At 42.7% G+C, this 16,224-nt stretch overlaps 1 protein-coding gene across 1 annotated transcript in view; it reads right to left on the bottom strand.

Moving 5' to 3' along the window:
* The window catches only part of FANCL (FA complementation group L), a 306,249-nt gene that overhangs the window by 233,002 nt on the left and 57,023 nt on the right, over positions 1-16,224 (bottom strand). The window contains exon 3 of the mRNA XM_086927492.1: positions 6,954-7,014. Coding sequence (XP_086783618.1) covers positions 6,954-7,014 — 61 coding nt within the window. The remainder of the gene's footprint in view (positions 1-6,953; positions 7,015-16,224) is intronic.

The raw sequence follows: 16,224 nt of genomic DNA, 5'->3' as shown, positions 1-16,224 counted from the left end.
ATTCAATGGAATAAACAATGCAGAGAAACTTAGTTTTACTAAAGATCGTGAACATTCATAACAGAAAAACAAAAAAATCACGGTTGTGAGAAATTGGTTACAGGTTGGGAGGTGAAGTACAAGCAAACCCCAAATTTACCTATGTTTAACCCCCTGGTAGCTTGGCACGGAGCAGTCAAGCTTAACTTGGAGGCAATGTGTAAAGGATTTCTGCAGCACTTCAAGCAGTAATAAAGTGAAAACACAACACAAGAAACATCCTACACCAATTTAGAGAAAGAGGAAATTATAATAAATAAATCAAGACTAAAACAATAAAAATGCAATCAGCAGAAACTGATATATGCAATTTAAAAGATTTCAGTGGAAATAGTGCCAAAAAGCAGAAAGGACCAACTGTGGACATCCGGTCGTGCAGGACCGGGACAAAGTCACAGTTTCAGGCCGACCATAATTGAGCACGGGCCGGCTACTGTGGCCCAGTTATTCCTGCTGAACAAGAAAACCTTCAATCCTGTTTGCGGAGACTTGGGAGGTACTGCGTCGAGGATGCATCACACAGCAAAGGCAATATGGTAGTTCTGAGGAGCTGCGAGGTACAGCGTCAGAGGATCCAGTCAATGAGGGCTTATGTTGTAAATTCCGGTGTCATGGACAAGTCACGCAGGCGAGGCGATGTGCTCTGTTGTTCGAGGCTGAAGACAAGGGATTTCGAATGCGTCGCCTGCATCGGTGAAGCTTCGCATAATGGTGTTTCTGATGCGGGCTGCGAGGTTGATGCGGATTACTTGTGCTGGGAGAACCATTGCAGCAGAGGTGATTTGTCGGTTCTGCACAGGATTGTACCGTGAAACAGAAGTGATGTGTCGGTTCTGCTGGGTCCACAGATGGCTGGCAGAGCAACTTCGGCCACTTCCAAGGGTCCAGGACTGGGTTGACACCACTTGAAAAAGGTAGGACTCACAGATGGTGGAGTCCAGCTGCTGGGTTCAAGGTTTTTTGACTCTTCTCTCTCTGAGGCTCTAGTCAGGAGGCCAGCCAACTAACCCTTGCAGTCACTTTGGGATTACTGGGTTCGCCAGATGTAGGTCCAGTCCTTCTCACATACGCAAGGAGGTCAGCAGGGCAGAATTCCTTCAGAGCAACATTCCAGCAGAGTACTATTCCTTTTGCAGCACAGCAGTCCTTCTTCCTGACAGAGTATCCACTGGTCCAGAAGTGTACTGAAGAATTGGTGTTTGGCATCAAATATTTATTTCTGGCCCTTCCTTTGAAGTGGGAGAAGCTTCTAGAAGTTTCCTTTTGAAGTCCACAGGCATCCTATCTTCCTCGTCTTGGCTCCAGACTAATTACAGGGGGTATTCAGCCATATGTGTGGAAGCAGGACATAGTCTATTCAAGTCTAAGTAGGGCTGTGCTCTGCTCCGCCATCCCATCATTCCAGTGATGGCCCATCCAGGCACACCTAAGCTCTCTATTGTGTCTAGCTGTCTAGGAGGGATACACAAAGCCCAATTGTCAGCTACAACTACTCATGTGACCCAGGGGACAGGCTGCAGGAACTAAGGGGCAGGAAAATGCCAACTTTCTAAAAGTAGCATTTAAAAAAATGCGTAACTGAAAATCTGACTTCACCATGATAGAGATTTTTTCATTACAATTCCAAAAACTGAACATGAATCCAAAAACTGGTTACCTTCTCCCATTTTGAAATGATCACTTATTAGATGTAATAAGGTAAAGGGGACAGGAATTTGTGGACAGGAAGTAATGGCGCTCTGCTAATATTAACGTGATTGTGTGTCGATGGAAACAATTTAGTATGGTGCTGACAGGAAAGGGGAGACCCTACAACCCCTTGATCAGTGAAAGAGAAAACAAACACAAGTACATTTAGCAACAGTCCTACGCACTCATATAGTATAGTAATAATCCCCCGGATTGTAATACAGACGCCAGGACGCCAGCACTTTGATGGAACGAAAGTATCAGACGGCACGAACACGTGTATTAGCAAGACCGATCCAGGCCAATGCATTCCTCTGTTTTATGTAACAATTACGGTTGGGAACTTTCCCCCTCACTCACCCTTACTGGCGTTGCGATTCATAGCCTTTTTGAATAGCTCGCTATTTTGACTCTTGAGAGCCGATCGCCTCGACGAGAATTAGCATACCCTACTGGTTTGGAGATGTTATTGACCTTGAATTCAGCCATAGAGCCCTGAAGAGTCGGAGAACACGGTTTCTCTGATGAAACACGTGTGGGCTGGCTGTGTGTCCTTTGTGTGATGACCAAATAAAGAAATTGAAGCACTTCAACATTGGATTGGTTCCATTTGCTTTTACACTGCATCAACCTGATGTATTACTATACTATATGAGTGTGCAGGACTGTTGCTAGATGTAAAAAGGTAACTCCAAAGTTAGCCTATGAGGAAATGAGACCATGCAATAGTGAAAAACAAATTTAAATGTTTTTCACTACCAGGACATGCAAAACTAAAAGTACATGTTCAACTAATAAAATACACTGCACCCGATCCTCTGGGCTGTCCAGGGCCTACTTCAGGGGTGACATATGTATTCATAAGGAAGGTTTCCGCCTGGCAAAAGGTTTATTTTTCCAGGTTGAAATGGTAGTTTTAAACTGCAAACACAGGGTGCAATTGGAGACCCAACTAAGGTGCTAGATAAGTGGATGGCACAATCAGTACTGCAGGCCCACTAGTACTATTTACTTTACAGGCCCTGTGCACAGATAGTGCCACTTGACAAGGGACTTACAAGTAAATTAAATATGCCAATTGGGTATAAGCCAAGTCTGTCATGTTTTAAGGAGAGAGCACAAGCACTTTAGCACTTGGTAGCAATGGAAAAGTGCACAGAGTCCTATAGCCAGCAAAAATGAGGTCAGCAACTAGATGGGTTGAAGGCAAAAAGTTAGGGGGAAACAATGGTAAGGATGCCAGGTCTTACAACGGTCCATCCACTAGTTTTGGGTATTGGGGGGCAGAAGTTAATCAAAGTTCGAGATGTCTTACTTATTTTTAATAACCAATCAGTTCACCTGTGAAACAGCTTCTGCGGACAAGGCCAGCCAACAGTTTGATAGTTGAAACATTTGACCATCTATGATTAAAAAGAAAATTTGTTGATTACAGTGGGTGCACTTGTAATTTATGCATGGTGCAGATCGGCCTCCTTGGAGTACCCCATTCAGCCTGAACTTCCGTGACTGTACAGCGATGAGCCTCTTGCTGTGTCTTACAGTAGCAACCATCACTCAGATAGCACCTTTCTTGTCTTGTAACCTAGCCTTCGCCTCTTGTATGACAGTGTGATCTAATGTGGTACTGTCAGACCAACATCAGTTTCGGTGACCTGAAGTAAACTCCCACTAAACTGAGTTGGAGACTTTCCCAGCATTCAACAAAGCTAATGACAACATCTCTTCTGGCCCCTTCATGTTTTCAGTTTTAGGTAACAGTTATTATAGGTTATCAAATGGATTATACATGCTATGGCTTTACTTAATAGTTTAGTGCCCATGGGCTTTAGTGGGTTTGGGCAAAAACACTATCCCCTATTCCCTCAATGCGTATGGGCATATTTCCTATGCCAATCTCATTCAAATACTTTTAGGAATCGTAAAGCCAATTCCTCACTGGTGGCTAGGCACTCATTGGAGTTTTTACCTATTGCATTGCCTCAATGGTGCTGCTCATTTCAAGTAGTAGCAGGGATTTTCCGTTCTACCTGTCCTAGCTCAACAAGTTTGCGATTGCATCTCCTCCAAAAGTCGGTAACTGCTGCAGTAGCTACTCAGACCACACACATTATTTGTGAAGAACGTGATTTATGTACTTTTGGCAGCATGCAAATGTGGCAATCATCCAGATAACAAATGAGACTTCTTCATACAAAAATGCGCTTTCAAAAATGCACATCTCTGATGCAATTTTTGAAAATAATATTAAATTAAAATGAAATAAATGCTACAGAGAATTTAAAAAAACTGTGGTTTAATAGGTTGGTGGATACAGTTGAATAGAGAAGGCATTTTGACAAGTTTTGACAATTTCCCCTTCCTTGAATTCAATCCGTCACAGGATTCTGCACAAAAACAGGAACCCAAAAGGAGGAGTGTAATGGAATCTATCAAGAAAGAATCGGACAGTGCCTGCAACTGAATGAAGAGTCTTCACAGGGGACCATTTGTTGTTTAACATTAACAAATGTAGAAAATCACACATATGTAACTGATTAAGGGAAACATGGTCAAATAAAAAAAATGTACCCTTGTTTCAAGTGGTAGTGTGACGCAGATGGCTCAATTCCTACGTGCTTTACAGACAGCACTGAAATCAGACTGTCTCCGGTACAGGGACTGTAAAGGGGTCCAAACCCTGTACACCAGAAAAAATATCTATTCCCAGGACCCAAGTCCCTGAGATGAGCTTGCAAGTTGACTGTGAAAGGCTCTTATGAAACTACAATTGCCAGCGATCAGACCACCAACTCATGGAGCCCCACTGTCTCATTAACTAAATGGGACCAAAAAATGCAAAAAAGAAGTTAGAGGTAGGATCACTTTACTGCAAGTTTCAACAACATCAAGTACCGTCATGGAAAGCAATCAACAAAAGGCACAGTCTGAGGCTTCTGGGTCTGGACACAAACTGAATAAGCAATCAAAACCCACCATTCATGTGGAAGACATTTGGGTACATCCCATGGTTACACCAATCTCAGATTAAGAGGCTGATTACGAGTCAGGGGAAGCAGAATTACCTCATGGAATTCCGCGCTGCTAGATTCCCAGTGGACTGGTTTCTCCACACCCAGTTTTTCCAGGCTTGGGAGAACCATACTCTGTTTTTCTGGTAGGTCCTTGGTAAAATCAACTGGGCAGAGCATGAAGGCCGCTCATGATCCGGGTCAGCTCCTCAAGAGGACAGAGTTTCCTGTTCCATTTAATCAGTGTCTCTGCCTGTACTTACCAGCTCAGTTTTTAGGGATATGAGGATGAAGTACAGGTTCGGTGTGATGTTTGGAGTGCTCTAGGAGCCATTTTACTACGATGTTTTCACTGGAGTCTATCTCTGAAAGCTGAGCACCTTGTCATTATTGTTCCTGATTGGGTGTGTTCCTGATTGGGTGTGTTATCTGTATACCAAAGATATGAGCAACCGAAATGCATCCAATTTACGCTGGTAATTTGCCAACCTCTTCTCAGTACTGTCATGTTATCTTCATCTGATACAGTGGTAAGAAGCTAAAGTGGGCTGGGACTACTGGAGTGAGGCTACTGAAGTGCTGCATCTGATCTACTAGTAGCACTTTAACAGGGAAATGTGGGTTCCAGTCCTAAGTGGAATGACCCATGGTGCTGCCTTGCCAGCAAAAGGGCAAGGAGGCATCAGCTATCTTATGCTGGTTTTTAAGAGTAGAGGTTTGGGGTCAGGGCAATTAGGAGTGGAGAAAAGTATTTCTGTCTGATTCATGAGAGAATGCGATACAATAAAGGCATGTGGACTGCGTTACGTCAGCCTCACGTTGTGATTTCATGCATATTTTTGGGGTTACCAGCTAATATATTAGTCCTGAGGACAGTGGTGTAATGATTATTTTTCAAAGGCAAAAGTCAATTGGGATTAGAGTTTGCCAAGTTAATTCACACACTTGCATCTTTATGTGCATCATGCACACTATGGGCAGATAGTGATCTATGGCTTGCATTGTGCTTGTCCTACCTCAGCGTCCGGGATGTTTGTGGGCTGATAGGCCTCCGACCCTGTAGATTTGTCAGGGCAGAAGTGTCTTTCATTCCTGCATTCATTTGGGTTAACACAATGTATAGTCTTTGTGAAGCACAAGGTTTTGTTTTGTTGCCCATGCGGTTTGTTCCCAAGTTAGTTTTACTGGGTAGGCACGTACCATGAGTTTTAAAACGGTACGGAGAACCTGTGCGCTGATCAGGAAAGTCTACATCCTAGACCGAGAAGGACTTTCATACAACACTTTGGTTACTGCAAGTTCTGAAAAGCTCAGTGATGCTTTAGCTGTTTTTGTCGATATGATAATTCATTGTGGAACTATCCTGCTGGATACCAAGTCTTGATGGAAACCAATATGTGGTCTTTGCCCAATTCCTTAATAAAATTTAAGAATTATTGGGAAATTGCGGGAGCTCTTATCCTACCTGGCTGTATGAGGTTTCTGAATCCAGTATGAAGATGGTTCTTTTTCAGCTTTGCAGCGGTCAATGAGTGTTAATAGTTTTGTGGGTTTCTATTCTATTGGGTGCACAATGGGTGCTGTAGTCCACTTGTGACATTTAAGTTGCAGGCCCTGGGTTCACTTTGTACCATATACTAGGGACTTATAGACAAGTTAAATGTGTTAATTAGGAATATGCCAACTAAACCATGTTTAAAGGGGGAGTACAGGCACATTACATTCTGGTTAGCAGGTGTTCTAAAGCCAGCAAAAAATACACAGTCCAGCAAAAGGCAAAGAATATGGGGTGAAGACGCAGAATGGGCAGATTTCCTACAGATGTTTTTAAGTCAAGACAGATCCTGTGAAAAGCTTGTGTTCCGAGGTCCGCCACGGAGCCATAAAAAGAACTGAGGATTACTCCCTCAGTGCAGAATATTATGGAAGCGTATATGCCTATCTGCCGTTAGGAAAAATGAAACAAATGAGACATATATATTGGTTTCTGAATAAATAGTTTTTTCTGCTTTTATGTAATATAAAATGCCTACATGGCTTTCAAAGTCCAACAACAGCGTTTAATTATTTTACAACTTATGAATTGGAAGTTTATTGTAAGCTGCAGAAATCACATTCCCTTATCCTTTGCATTTCGTGTTTTTGCATGAAAACATTTGCAAGAAAACACAAAAACGTACTAGCAATATTTAAAGACGTCATTGAAGTTCTTACCTGTCTTACTATATTATGATATCCATGTAATACTTTCTTCAACTGCCAACTACACTGTAATCTACAAAAAAACACAGTACGTGTTAATTATCGAAAAGCAAACCATCTTTAAAGAAGAATAAAGCTGGTCACAAAATTTGAAAACAAACTTGGGCTATGCATTTTTCTTTTACTCATGAGAGCATTCAAAAGAACAACTTTAGAAACATGAATTGCATTTCCAAGAAGTCCAATAAAAAAGAAGCTATAATCATGTTCCTTGTAGTGTCAGCCCAGTCCATTCACCTCAAACTAGTAAATATTTCAGGGCACATCCTCTCTCTTTCTTTTTCCCTTTCCCAAAGTTAAACTCACGTAGGTCATGCTTGACCAAAGAACCCTCACTTTATTACGCATTTTTCATCTCCAGACCTGCGAAATAGAGCATCCAATTACATCTTGCCAAGTTGGTGTGGACACCAGAGGCAAAAGTCCTCCTGAGATAAACAGCTAGGTGACAGACAGCAGTCCTATGGCACTCATGGACCTCTTATGTGCCCTCAAATACCGAACCACACATTTGGGTGATTAGGAAAACTAAAATACACAAACCTGTGATTACTGGACTCCTATATAAAACACTATCAAATTCAGAAAAGATTGTTCCATCTAAATCCAACACACATCTGACACCCTGTTTGAGGATATCAGACATAACACTGCCAACTTCATAGACAGGGAATAACCAGATAATTACTCATTTGTAGGTCAAAGTCCCAGATTTACCGCATCCGATTTTCAACCCACAACTCAAAACATCTAGTTCCATGATGAACGGGAAGCCTGATGCGCTGCAAAAGATGGCAAACATAGGGGTATTGCACTGCCGGCACCACCAAAACCATAAAATGTGCAGCTGATTCAACCAATCTTAAAACATTCAAAGTCAAAGTCAAATAAACTTTATTCGGTTGTTCGAATTGACAACCATAAAAGTATTTACATTACAGATAATAACACGACAAACACATGATCTAAAAAAGAGTATTCAATTACAGATACAAATCACAGAGTTAAGAGTACTACACTATATCAAAACATTGAAGACCGTTTAAAAATAGTATTCCTTTATCAACAATTATAAATAACAGTTCATATATCAGTATTACTATCCTTCCATACTGTTTCTGAATTTGATTGCCATTCTTAAAAAACTACATATAAACAAAGTGTAATCACAATTTAGCAGCTGTAAAAAATGTTGTGCAGGGCGAAATTGTTGGAAGTGAAATTTTTTCAAACAGGGTTTCAAGCATAGCTTCCTTGGTACAGCATAAAAAGGACAAAAAAACAAAAAGTGTGCCAGGTCTTGCGGAGACCTATCGTCGCAGCCGCAAGCCGGCAGCACTTGACCTCGATGAGAACCCCTAGGTACCGCCAACAAAAAATGAAACAGGTTGAACCTGAACCTTGTCAGCAGGAAACGGTCGTAACTCGACATTTGCCATGTCAGGTAGGGTTCCGTAAGCAAAGTGGTTTTAATTAGTATATGATTACGTACACTTTCTTTTTTTAGTTCACATGATTCCCTTTCCTGTTGTCTAGAGTCAATAAAATCATTTTTGACCGTAATAAGATCCATTTTGGTGATGGATTCCGGGTATGAAAAGAGTTCAGAGCGGCCTAAATCAGTAAAACATTTAGATAAATATTTAAGCCAAGGAACCTCCAACCTGTTGTCCCATGAAAGTGCTTCTCTTAAAATAAGCTTGGTCAGAGGAATATTGTCATTTAACCAACTATTCATCCAGCATAACATGGGATTCATTGCAATTTTATCGCTAACGTACGGTACCCCCAGTTCTTCATGCACAGAATAGTTTGCTGTACCCCTGGGAACCCTTAAAATCTGTTTTAAAAATTATTTTCAACTGTCTGGAGTGCGTCCAGGGGAACGTATCCCCAAATTTCACTGCCGTAACAAGCTGTGGTTACACTTTTGGCCTTATAAAGTTGGAGTAGAGCGGCAACTGGGCTATTTCCCATCTTTTTTGAGAAATCCAATATAGCCGCGTTTACCCTTGTAACGTCTCCCTTCTTTTTCTGAATCACGGGTCCCCATTTAAGTTGACTATCAAAGAGGACCCCGAGATAGGAGAATGTGTGAGTTACAGGTATTTCCACTCCAGCTACATTTAGGCGATTTGGTTTTTTAAAACCTTGACCAACCTTCATTATGTAGGATTTAGTGTTGTTAATACTTAAATCTCTTGTCTTCATAAATGTGTAAAAGGAATCTAGTAAAATTTGGAGTCCATTGGCCGTTCTAGATAAAAGGACTGCGTCGTCCGCATATAATAGTACCGGCAGACCTTTTCGACCAATGTATGGATAATCTGTGTTGGTGCTTAAAAGGGTCTCTTCCAGGTCATTAATGTATAGATTGAAGAGGAACGGGGCCAGAATGCATCCTTGCCGGACGCCCCGAAACACTCCAAAATCTTTGGTCACTTTTAGGTCCTGGGTGTATCTGACATTCGCTTTAGTATCTGAATGCATATCTTCTAGAAAGTTTACTAGGTTTTTGTCCACGCCCATTTTTTCCATAGCGCCCCAGAGCTTCCCTCGGTTCACACAATCGAAAGCCGAAGAGAGATCCATGAACGCCATGTGAATCGTTCCTCTTCGAGCCTTGGTGTACTTCCCAACAATAAGATACAAATTCAGACATTGCGAAATGGTAGAGTGTCCAGGCCTAAAACCATACTGGATTGGAGATATTATATTATTTTCCTCTGACCAACTGATCAATCTATTTAAAATGACTCCTCCTATCACTTTTGCCACAGAATTTATTAGCGATATCGGTCTGTAGCAGGCCGGGCTGCTACGGTCTCCTTTCTTGAATATAGGAACTATTGTAGATACCCCCCATGATTTTGGGCATCCACATAACACAGCAGCATTAAGTACTGCTGTAAGTACCGGCGCCCATAGTGCTTCACATGATTTAAAGAGGTCAGGCGGAAGTCCATCGGGACCTGGAGCCTTATTATTTGATAGACCTTTAATTCCTTTAATTATTTCGTCATTTGTGAAACATAGTGAGATTTCTCTACCTTTACCGGAGTTGTGTTCTGCCTGTGATTCATTATTTATAAAAATAGAACTAAAATGGTCTATCCATTCATCCTCTGAAATGTTTGTGCCAACATTTGGGATGCTAGGACAATCAAATATTGGTTTATTGATTATCTCCCAAAACTTCGAGCTATTTTTTAGAGTCTCGGGTTCTAGAAGTGACTCCCATACACTTTTTTTAACTGCTCGCTTGCGGGCGGCCAGTGATTTCTTATATTCAGTCCGCAAACCCCTGATGATCAAAGGATCTCTTGGTTTTGTTTTTAGGGCTTTCTTAAGCTCGCGACTAGCCTTTGAACAATCACTGTCAAACCATTTTGGATTGCAATTTGAATTTATTCTCCCCTTATTGGGTACCATTAAAAATGACTCCACCTTCTTGGCTATCTCCTTGAAGGATGTCAAGATTTGCAACGGAGCTGATGCAGGAGATGTGCATATCATTAGTTCTTGATTACATACTGCATTAATAGAAGTATAAAATTGATCGCAATCCACCATTGACCACTTTAGGCGACGCTTACCATTAATGCATTTTAAAAGGCCACGGTCCTCTCGAGGGTTACATTTTTCAAGTAGACTCATGCCCATAGTAATGCATAAAGGGTTGTGGTCGCTGTAAATACTCATGAGGATCATAAATTCCTCAATAATATTAACAAAGTCAGCTGAGATGAGAATGTGGTCTATATATGTACCTGTAGCATGGCCTTTAAAAGTAGGGATTGGGAATACAGTTTGATCAGGTACTGTCGACATTGCCGTGAATAGATTGTTTTCATTCATTAACTCGTTTAGACCTGTACCCCTCCGCGAGTGTTCAAAGTGTATTCCTTCCATACTGTTACACCCCAATTGTCCAACAGGTCTCACGCTAGGGTTCCCACATAAATGTGTGTTAAAATCACCTACTAGAATTTTAGAACGTGGCAGAGAACTATCAATTGCCCCTGGCAAATCACGTAAGAATTCTATATTGCAATCTCCAGACTGGTTCACAGAATTATAAAAATTAATCAGTACAAAGTTAGTTTTACCCCTTTTGAATTCCAAAATCTGTATGTTATTGTTACCAGATTTGTGTTCAATTTTGTGACATATGAGCGACAAACTAACAAAGATGGCCAAACCCCCTTTAGCTCTTCCACTTGCAGATGGAATTGCCGGGATTATGAAGCTCTGGTATCCTTCAATATACAAGTTTTTCCCTACTACCCAGGTTTCTTGAAGACATATTATGGGATATTTTTTAACATAGTGCAGCCAGTCTTTATCTTGCATTTTTTCAGAGAGTCCAGCTATATTCCATGATAACAATAAAAGTCCCTCCTTACATTTTTGACGTCCACATTGTGTTCTATTCAAATTCTCGCTTACAAGTGGATTAGTAGGGATAGCAGTACTATAACATTCTTGAGCTGGCCCAGAGTACTCCATGGTATAAACTGGAGGTAGAGTTAAATATGATACAGTATGTGGAGCAAGAATACCTTTATGAGTGATATCTGCACCCAATACCCTAATATTGCCAGCCTCTGAATTTAAGACTTGATTAGCATTCACTATGCCTGCGTCTTCTGGTAGTCATTCTACCCCATCCAGCCCCCCCTCCGCAGAGAAAATATCATACCTATTGGATGTGGGGATATTAAAGTATTGGTGATCTGTATGATATGGTCGTGATGGTTGATCGTATCCGTTCCTACTATAACCCCAGTTGTTTGCTGGTGCATCAAAGCCCCAACCGTTTGTTTTTTCTGGCCATACAGGCCAGATGTAGGTATGATTAGGCTTAGGGTATGTCATACTCCGTTGTTTTTTACCAAAAAATTCCAGAGTAAGGGGGATGATGGTACCTCTCCTTCGTTGTGGTGGTAGAGTGTTTGGAAGGATATTTGGTAAGACTGCAGAGTTTACAAAATTTACAATTATGCAGTCGCCTTTAAATTTTTGGGGATTTTGTCCTATCCATGCGGCCCTTCTAGCTGATTTAATATCTCTAGCTAGCTGTTGCTTCCCCCATGGGGCCAACCGCATGTTGCCCGATAGCCAATGCAGGGCTTTACTTGTTAGCGCCGTGGGTGATTCAGATTGATCCGGTGCTAGTGGGGGAGCATTTGCTAAAACCAGCACTAATGGGGCTGCGTCCTCAATGAAGTGTAATGTGTCTTCTTCTACACTTGGTAGGGTTATTTCTGGGGGTTGTTGAGGGTGGATCTCCCTTGACGGTGACTGGTTGGATGCAATAATTGGGGTCTGATCTAAATGATTTAACCTTGTGGTGTTAGGAATTGTGCCTGCATCTGGCTGAAGGCCAGATACCTCTTTTACAGGCATGGCCAGGTTTTTAACTGTACCAGATATGTTAGACACTTCTTCCATTAACTTCTGATCTACTCCCAACTTTTTCACATCTGCGGATAACTTATCCAGTTTAGCCACTACCGGTTTAATTAAGGCTCTAAATTTGGTGTCAATTAGATCTGCTATCCTAGATATAAGATCATCATCCGTATTTAATTTTTCGTCATCTTCTACTTTCCTCCTACCTTTTTCCCTACTTCTCAATGGTGACGCGGCCCTCTTCCTCCCTGAACAGACTCCACCGCGAAGTAATTGGGTTTTTCTACACTTTCTAATCGCTCGAGGAGCTGGGGCTTGAGCAGGAGGATCAGCTTCTGTGTTTGTCTGCTCACTGTCTTGTGCAGTGTGATTTTCTTCAGGGTCAACTATCTGCGAATCTGAAACATTAATCGTAGCTATATCTTGATCCTGAGCTATACTGATACTCATATTTGATGGACCATTTTCAAGTGTCTCAGGATCTAAAATTACACTTCCCTCAGCCTGAGATGGAATATCTAACCATGGTGAGTCTGGTGATGGACTTAAGGGAGATAAATTAGGGGAGTGACTAAGACCTAGAGATTGTCTCCTATCGTTATTGATCTTTGACACTACTTGTACCATATAGTTTTCAATGGAATTAACCCCCACCATAACATTCTTCTTTGGCATTCTGAATGAGGTTGATATTAAATCCTAATATTTAGCGAACTGCCGAGACAAGCGGACTCACGAAATAACGGTACAAATTAACAAAGAGTAAACGAATATTTCAGGGATTATTAGTCTTACTGTAAGGAAAAGGTCAGGTTCAACAAAGGCGGAGTGACGTGCCCAGTCCAGTCTCAGCCTGTCTCAGACTGTCTAAGACTGTCCGCCCTTTGTCCGGGCTTCGTCCGGCGTCCCGCACACGCGTCCCGCTGTGCGTCTGTTGCACGTTTTTTGTAGGAGGAGGAGGGGGCGGGAAGAGACTCCAGGTGCGCTCCGATGCTCCTGCGCGGAACCCTGGGTCTCGCAGTCCCGTCCCCTGAAGCAGCAGGCTTCCCGGTGTTAATTGAGGCTCTGAAACGCCTTCTCCTCACTCCTTTTGGCAGCGGTTCAGGTACAGGAAGAAATCCGCACTATGTCACGAACACTGACTCAGCTGCGAGCGGCTCCCGCGAAGCGGGGGCCGCGAGCTGTTTTATACAATGCAGGCAATCAATCAAGGGAGGAGCAGGGGGCGGGAAGAGACTCCAGGTGCGCTCCGATGCTCCTGCGCGGAACCCTGGGTCTCGCAGTCCCGTCCCCTGAAGCAGCAGGCTTCCCGGTGTTAATTGAGGCTCTGAAACGCCTTCTCCTCACTCCTTTTGGCAGCGGTTCAGGTACAGGAAGAAATCCGCACTATGTCACGAACACTGACTCAGCTGCGAGCGGCACCCGCGAAGCGGGGGCCGCGAGCTGTTTTATACAATGCAGGCAATCAATCAAGGGAGGAGCAGGGGGCGGGAAGAGACTCCAGGTGCGCTCCGATGCTCCTGCGCGGAACCCTGGGTCTCGCAGTCCCGTCCCCTGAAGCAGCAGGCTTCCCGGTGTTAATTGAGGCTCTGAAACGCCTTCTCCTCACTCCTTTTGGCAGCGGTTCAGGTACAGGAAGAAATCCGCACTATGTCACGAACACTGACTCAGCTGCGAGCGGCTCCCGCGAAGCGGGGGCCGCGAGCTGTTTTATACAATGCAGGCAATCAATCAAGGGAGGAGCAGGGGGCGGGAAGAGACTCCAGGTGCGCTCCGATGCTCCTGCGCGGAACCCTGGGTCTCGCAGTCCCGTCCCCTGAAGCAGCAGGCTTCCCGGTGTTAATTGAGGCTCTGAAACGCCTTCTCCTCACTCCTTTTGGCAGCGGTTCAGGTACAGGAAGAAATCCGCACTATGTCACGAACACGGACTCAGCTGCGAGCGGCACCTATCTTAATGCCTTGCCTTCCATCAGAAATTTTGACCCCCCAAAAAAAGGAATCAAGACATTCATTACATCCGTCTCATCAGTATCGAGACCCAGTCATCGTGCAATTTGCATCTGGATCTTCAGGCTCTCCACATTGAACAGTGTATCTTGTTGATATCCCGAGACCAAGACTACTGAAGAAACTTTGCAAACTGTTCCAAAAGTTGTGAGACCTCTCAGCAAGAAGTCCCAAGAGCCCCTGAATCACCAAGAGGTAACACTTACTCGGGCCTTTCACCAATGATGAGCATTTAGCAGTGCACAACAGTGGGGAAGGAGGATTGGAGAATCCCAAGAAATTTCTAGAAGAATTTGGAACCATGCTTGTGACTTCCAAAGTTGTACCTCTAAATTCTCAACAGCCTCTACCTTTACATCTGCAGAACATCAGTAACTGGGAGTTCAGCTTCAACATAAATGGGTCCTATGGCATGGACAGAGTTTGTTCACAATGGCTTCCAACACCACCAAATCCAGCATCCAATAGCTGTAACAATATAGGTATCGGGAATTCTAGTTGGCCTGCAAGGTACTCTGTTTGGATTAAAATCTTGTGGTCCAGCAAGAAGTGCCAAACGTGCTGAACAGGATCAGACATTAATTACCAACAACAACTTACAAGCAATAAACACGACTCACTATAGAGTTGGGGCGGGGTATTTCCGGCTAAATGGACTGTTGAGATCTTGTGGCTCCAGGGTGTCCTTGATACATGGAGATGTGTTGTGTAGTTCCTATATATCCTATACAGAATCTGCGCGTTCGGACAACATAAACTGTGGGTTGGTGGCAGACTGGTTCCGAGCAGCCCCACCGAGAATGTTAACCTGTTTACATTAGCTAGCTCATAGTGCCACTAGAATTTCCTCTTATCGAGGAGAGAATAGTCAGAACAGGACATTCCTGATCCCTCAGAATCGTGGAAACAATGCACTACCTTTCGCTCAGTCATTCGTGCTTACTTATTCGGTCTCAGAGTTTACACAGAAGAAACAGTTGGGCGTGTTACAATAATAATTTATTGCACAGTTGTTCTTGTAGTGTAAAATAGATGTGCTGCAACAACCATTAGACAGTAGCAGATATATATATATATATATATATATATATGTGTGTATATATATATATATATATATATATATATATATATATATATATATATATATATATATATATATATGATTAGCAGTACAGTGAAAATAAAAGGATATTACAGTTCTACCATCTTGCAATAATCATGAATACATACATGAATATAAAAAGCATGATAAAAAGAGCACGCGTACTCCTACGATGCCTGTCTAGATGTACCTAAGTGTACCTAGCATGTGAGTAGGTGTGAAGCCAAGAATCCTTCTAGGATTTAGTCTAACCCCATTACCTGAGGTGAGAGAGTGCGGGACCCCGTCCTGGTCTCGAGTTGGACATCCCGCGAGGGATGTGTTAGACCACTGTCAGCTGGAGCGTCTGCATGCTGGAGCCTAAGCGTCTCTGGTCAGTGTGTCGGCTGAGAAGTCTCGGTCTCCTCTCTCTAACCCTAGTAAAATGTGCTATATTTATACAGAAAGTAACTAGGTTTCCTTTATCCCTTGTTGCTTGTATTAGCCATTGTTGGATTTGAGAATGAGGTATGGGATGAACCTTCTACCTAGATGTTAGGCAGGAAGTGTAGCCTCTGCCTGGTTTCCACGTACCCTTATGAATATTCATTCATACTGTGCGAGTCTGTTGATGAAGTTATAGGACGCTATTGTTCAGGGAAAAACCCTCCTTCTGCGCCCAGGACTAGAACTAAGTAAAGGTTAAATCCTAAAAGGCTT

Source organism: Lissotriton vulgaris, chromosome 6 (assembly GCF_964263255.1).
Source record: "Lissotriton vulgaris chromosome 6, aLisVul1.2, whole genome shotgun sequence".
Lineage (NCBI taxonomy): Eukaryota > Metazoa > Chordata > Amphibia > Caudata > Salamandridae > Lissotriton > Lissotriton vulgaris.
This window is presented reverse-complemented; position numbering and strand designations above follow the sequence as displayed.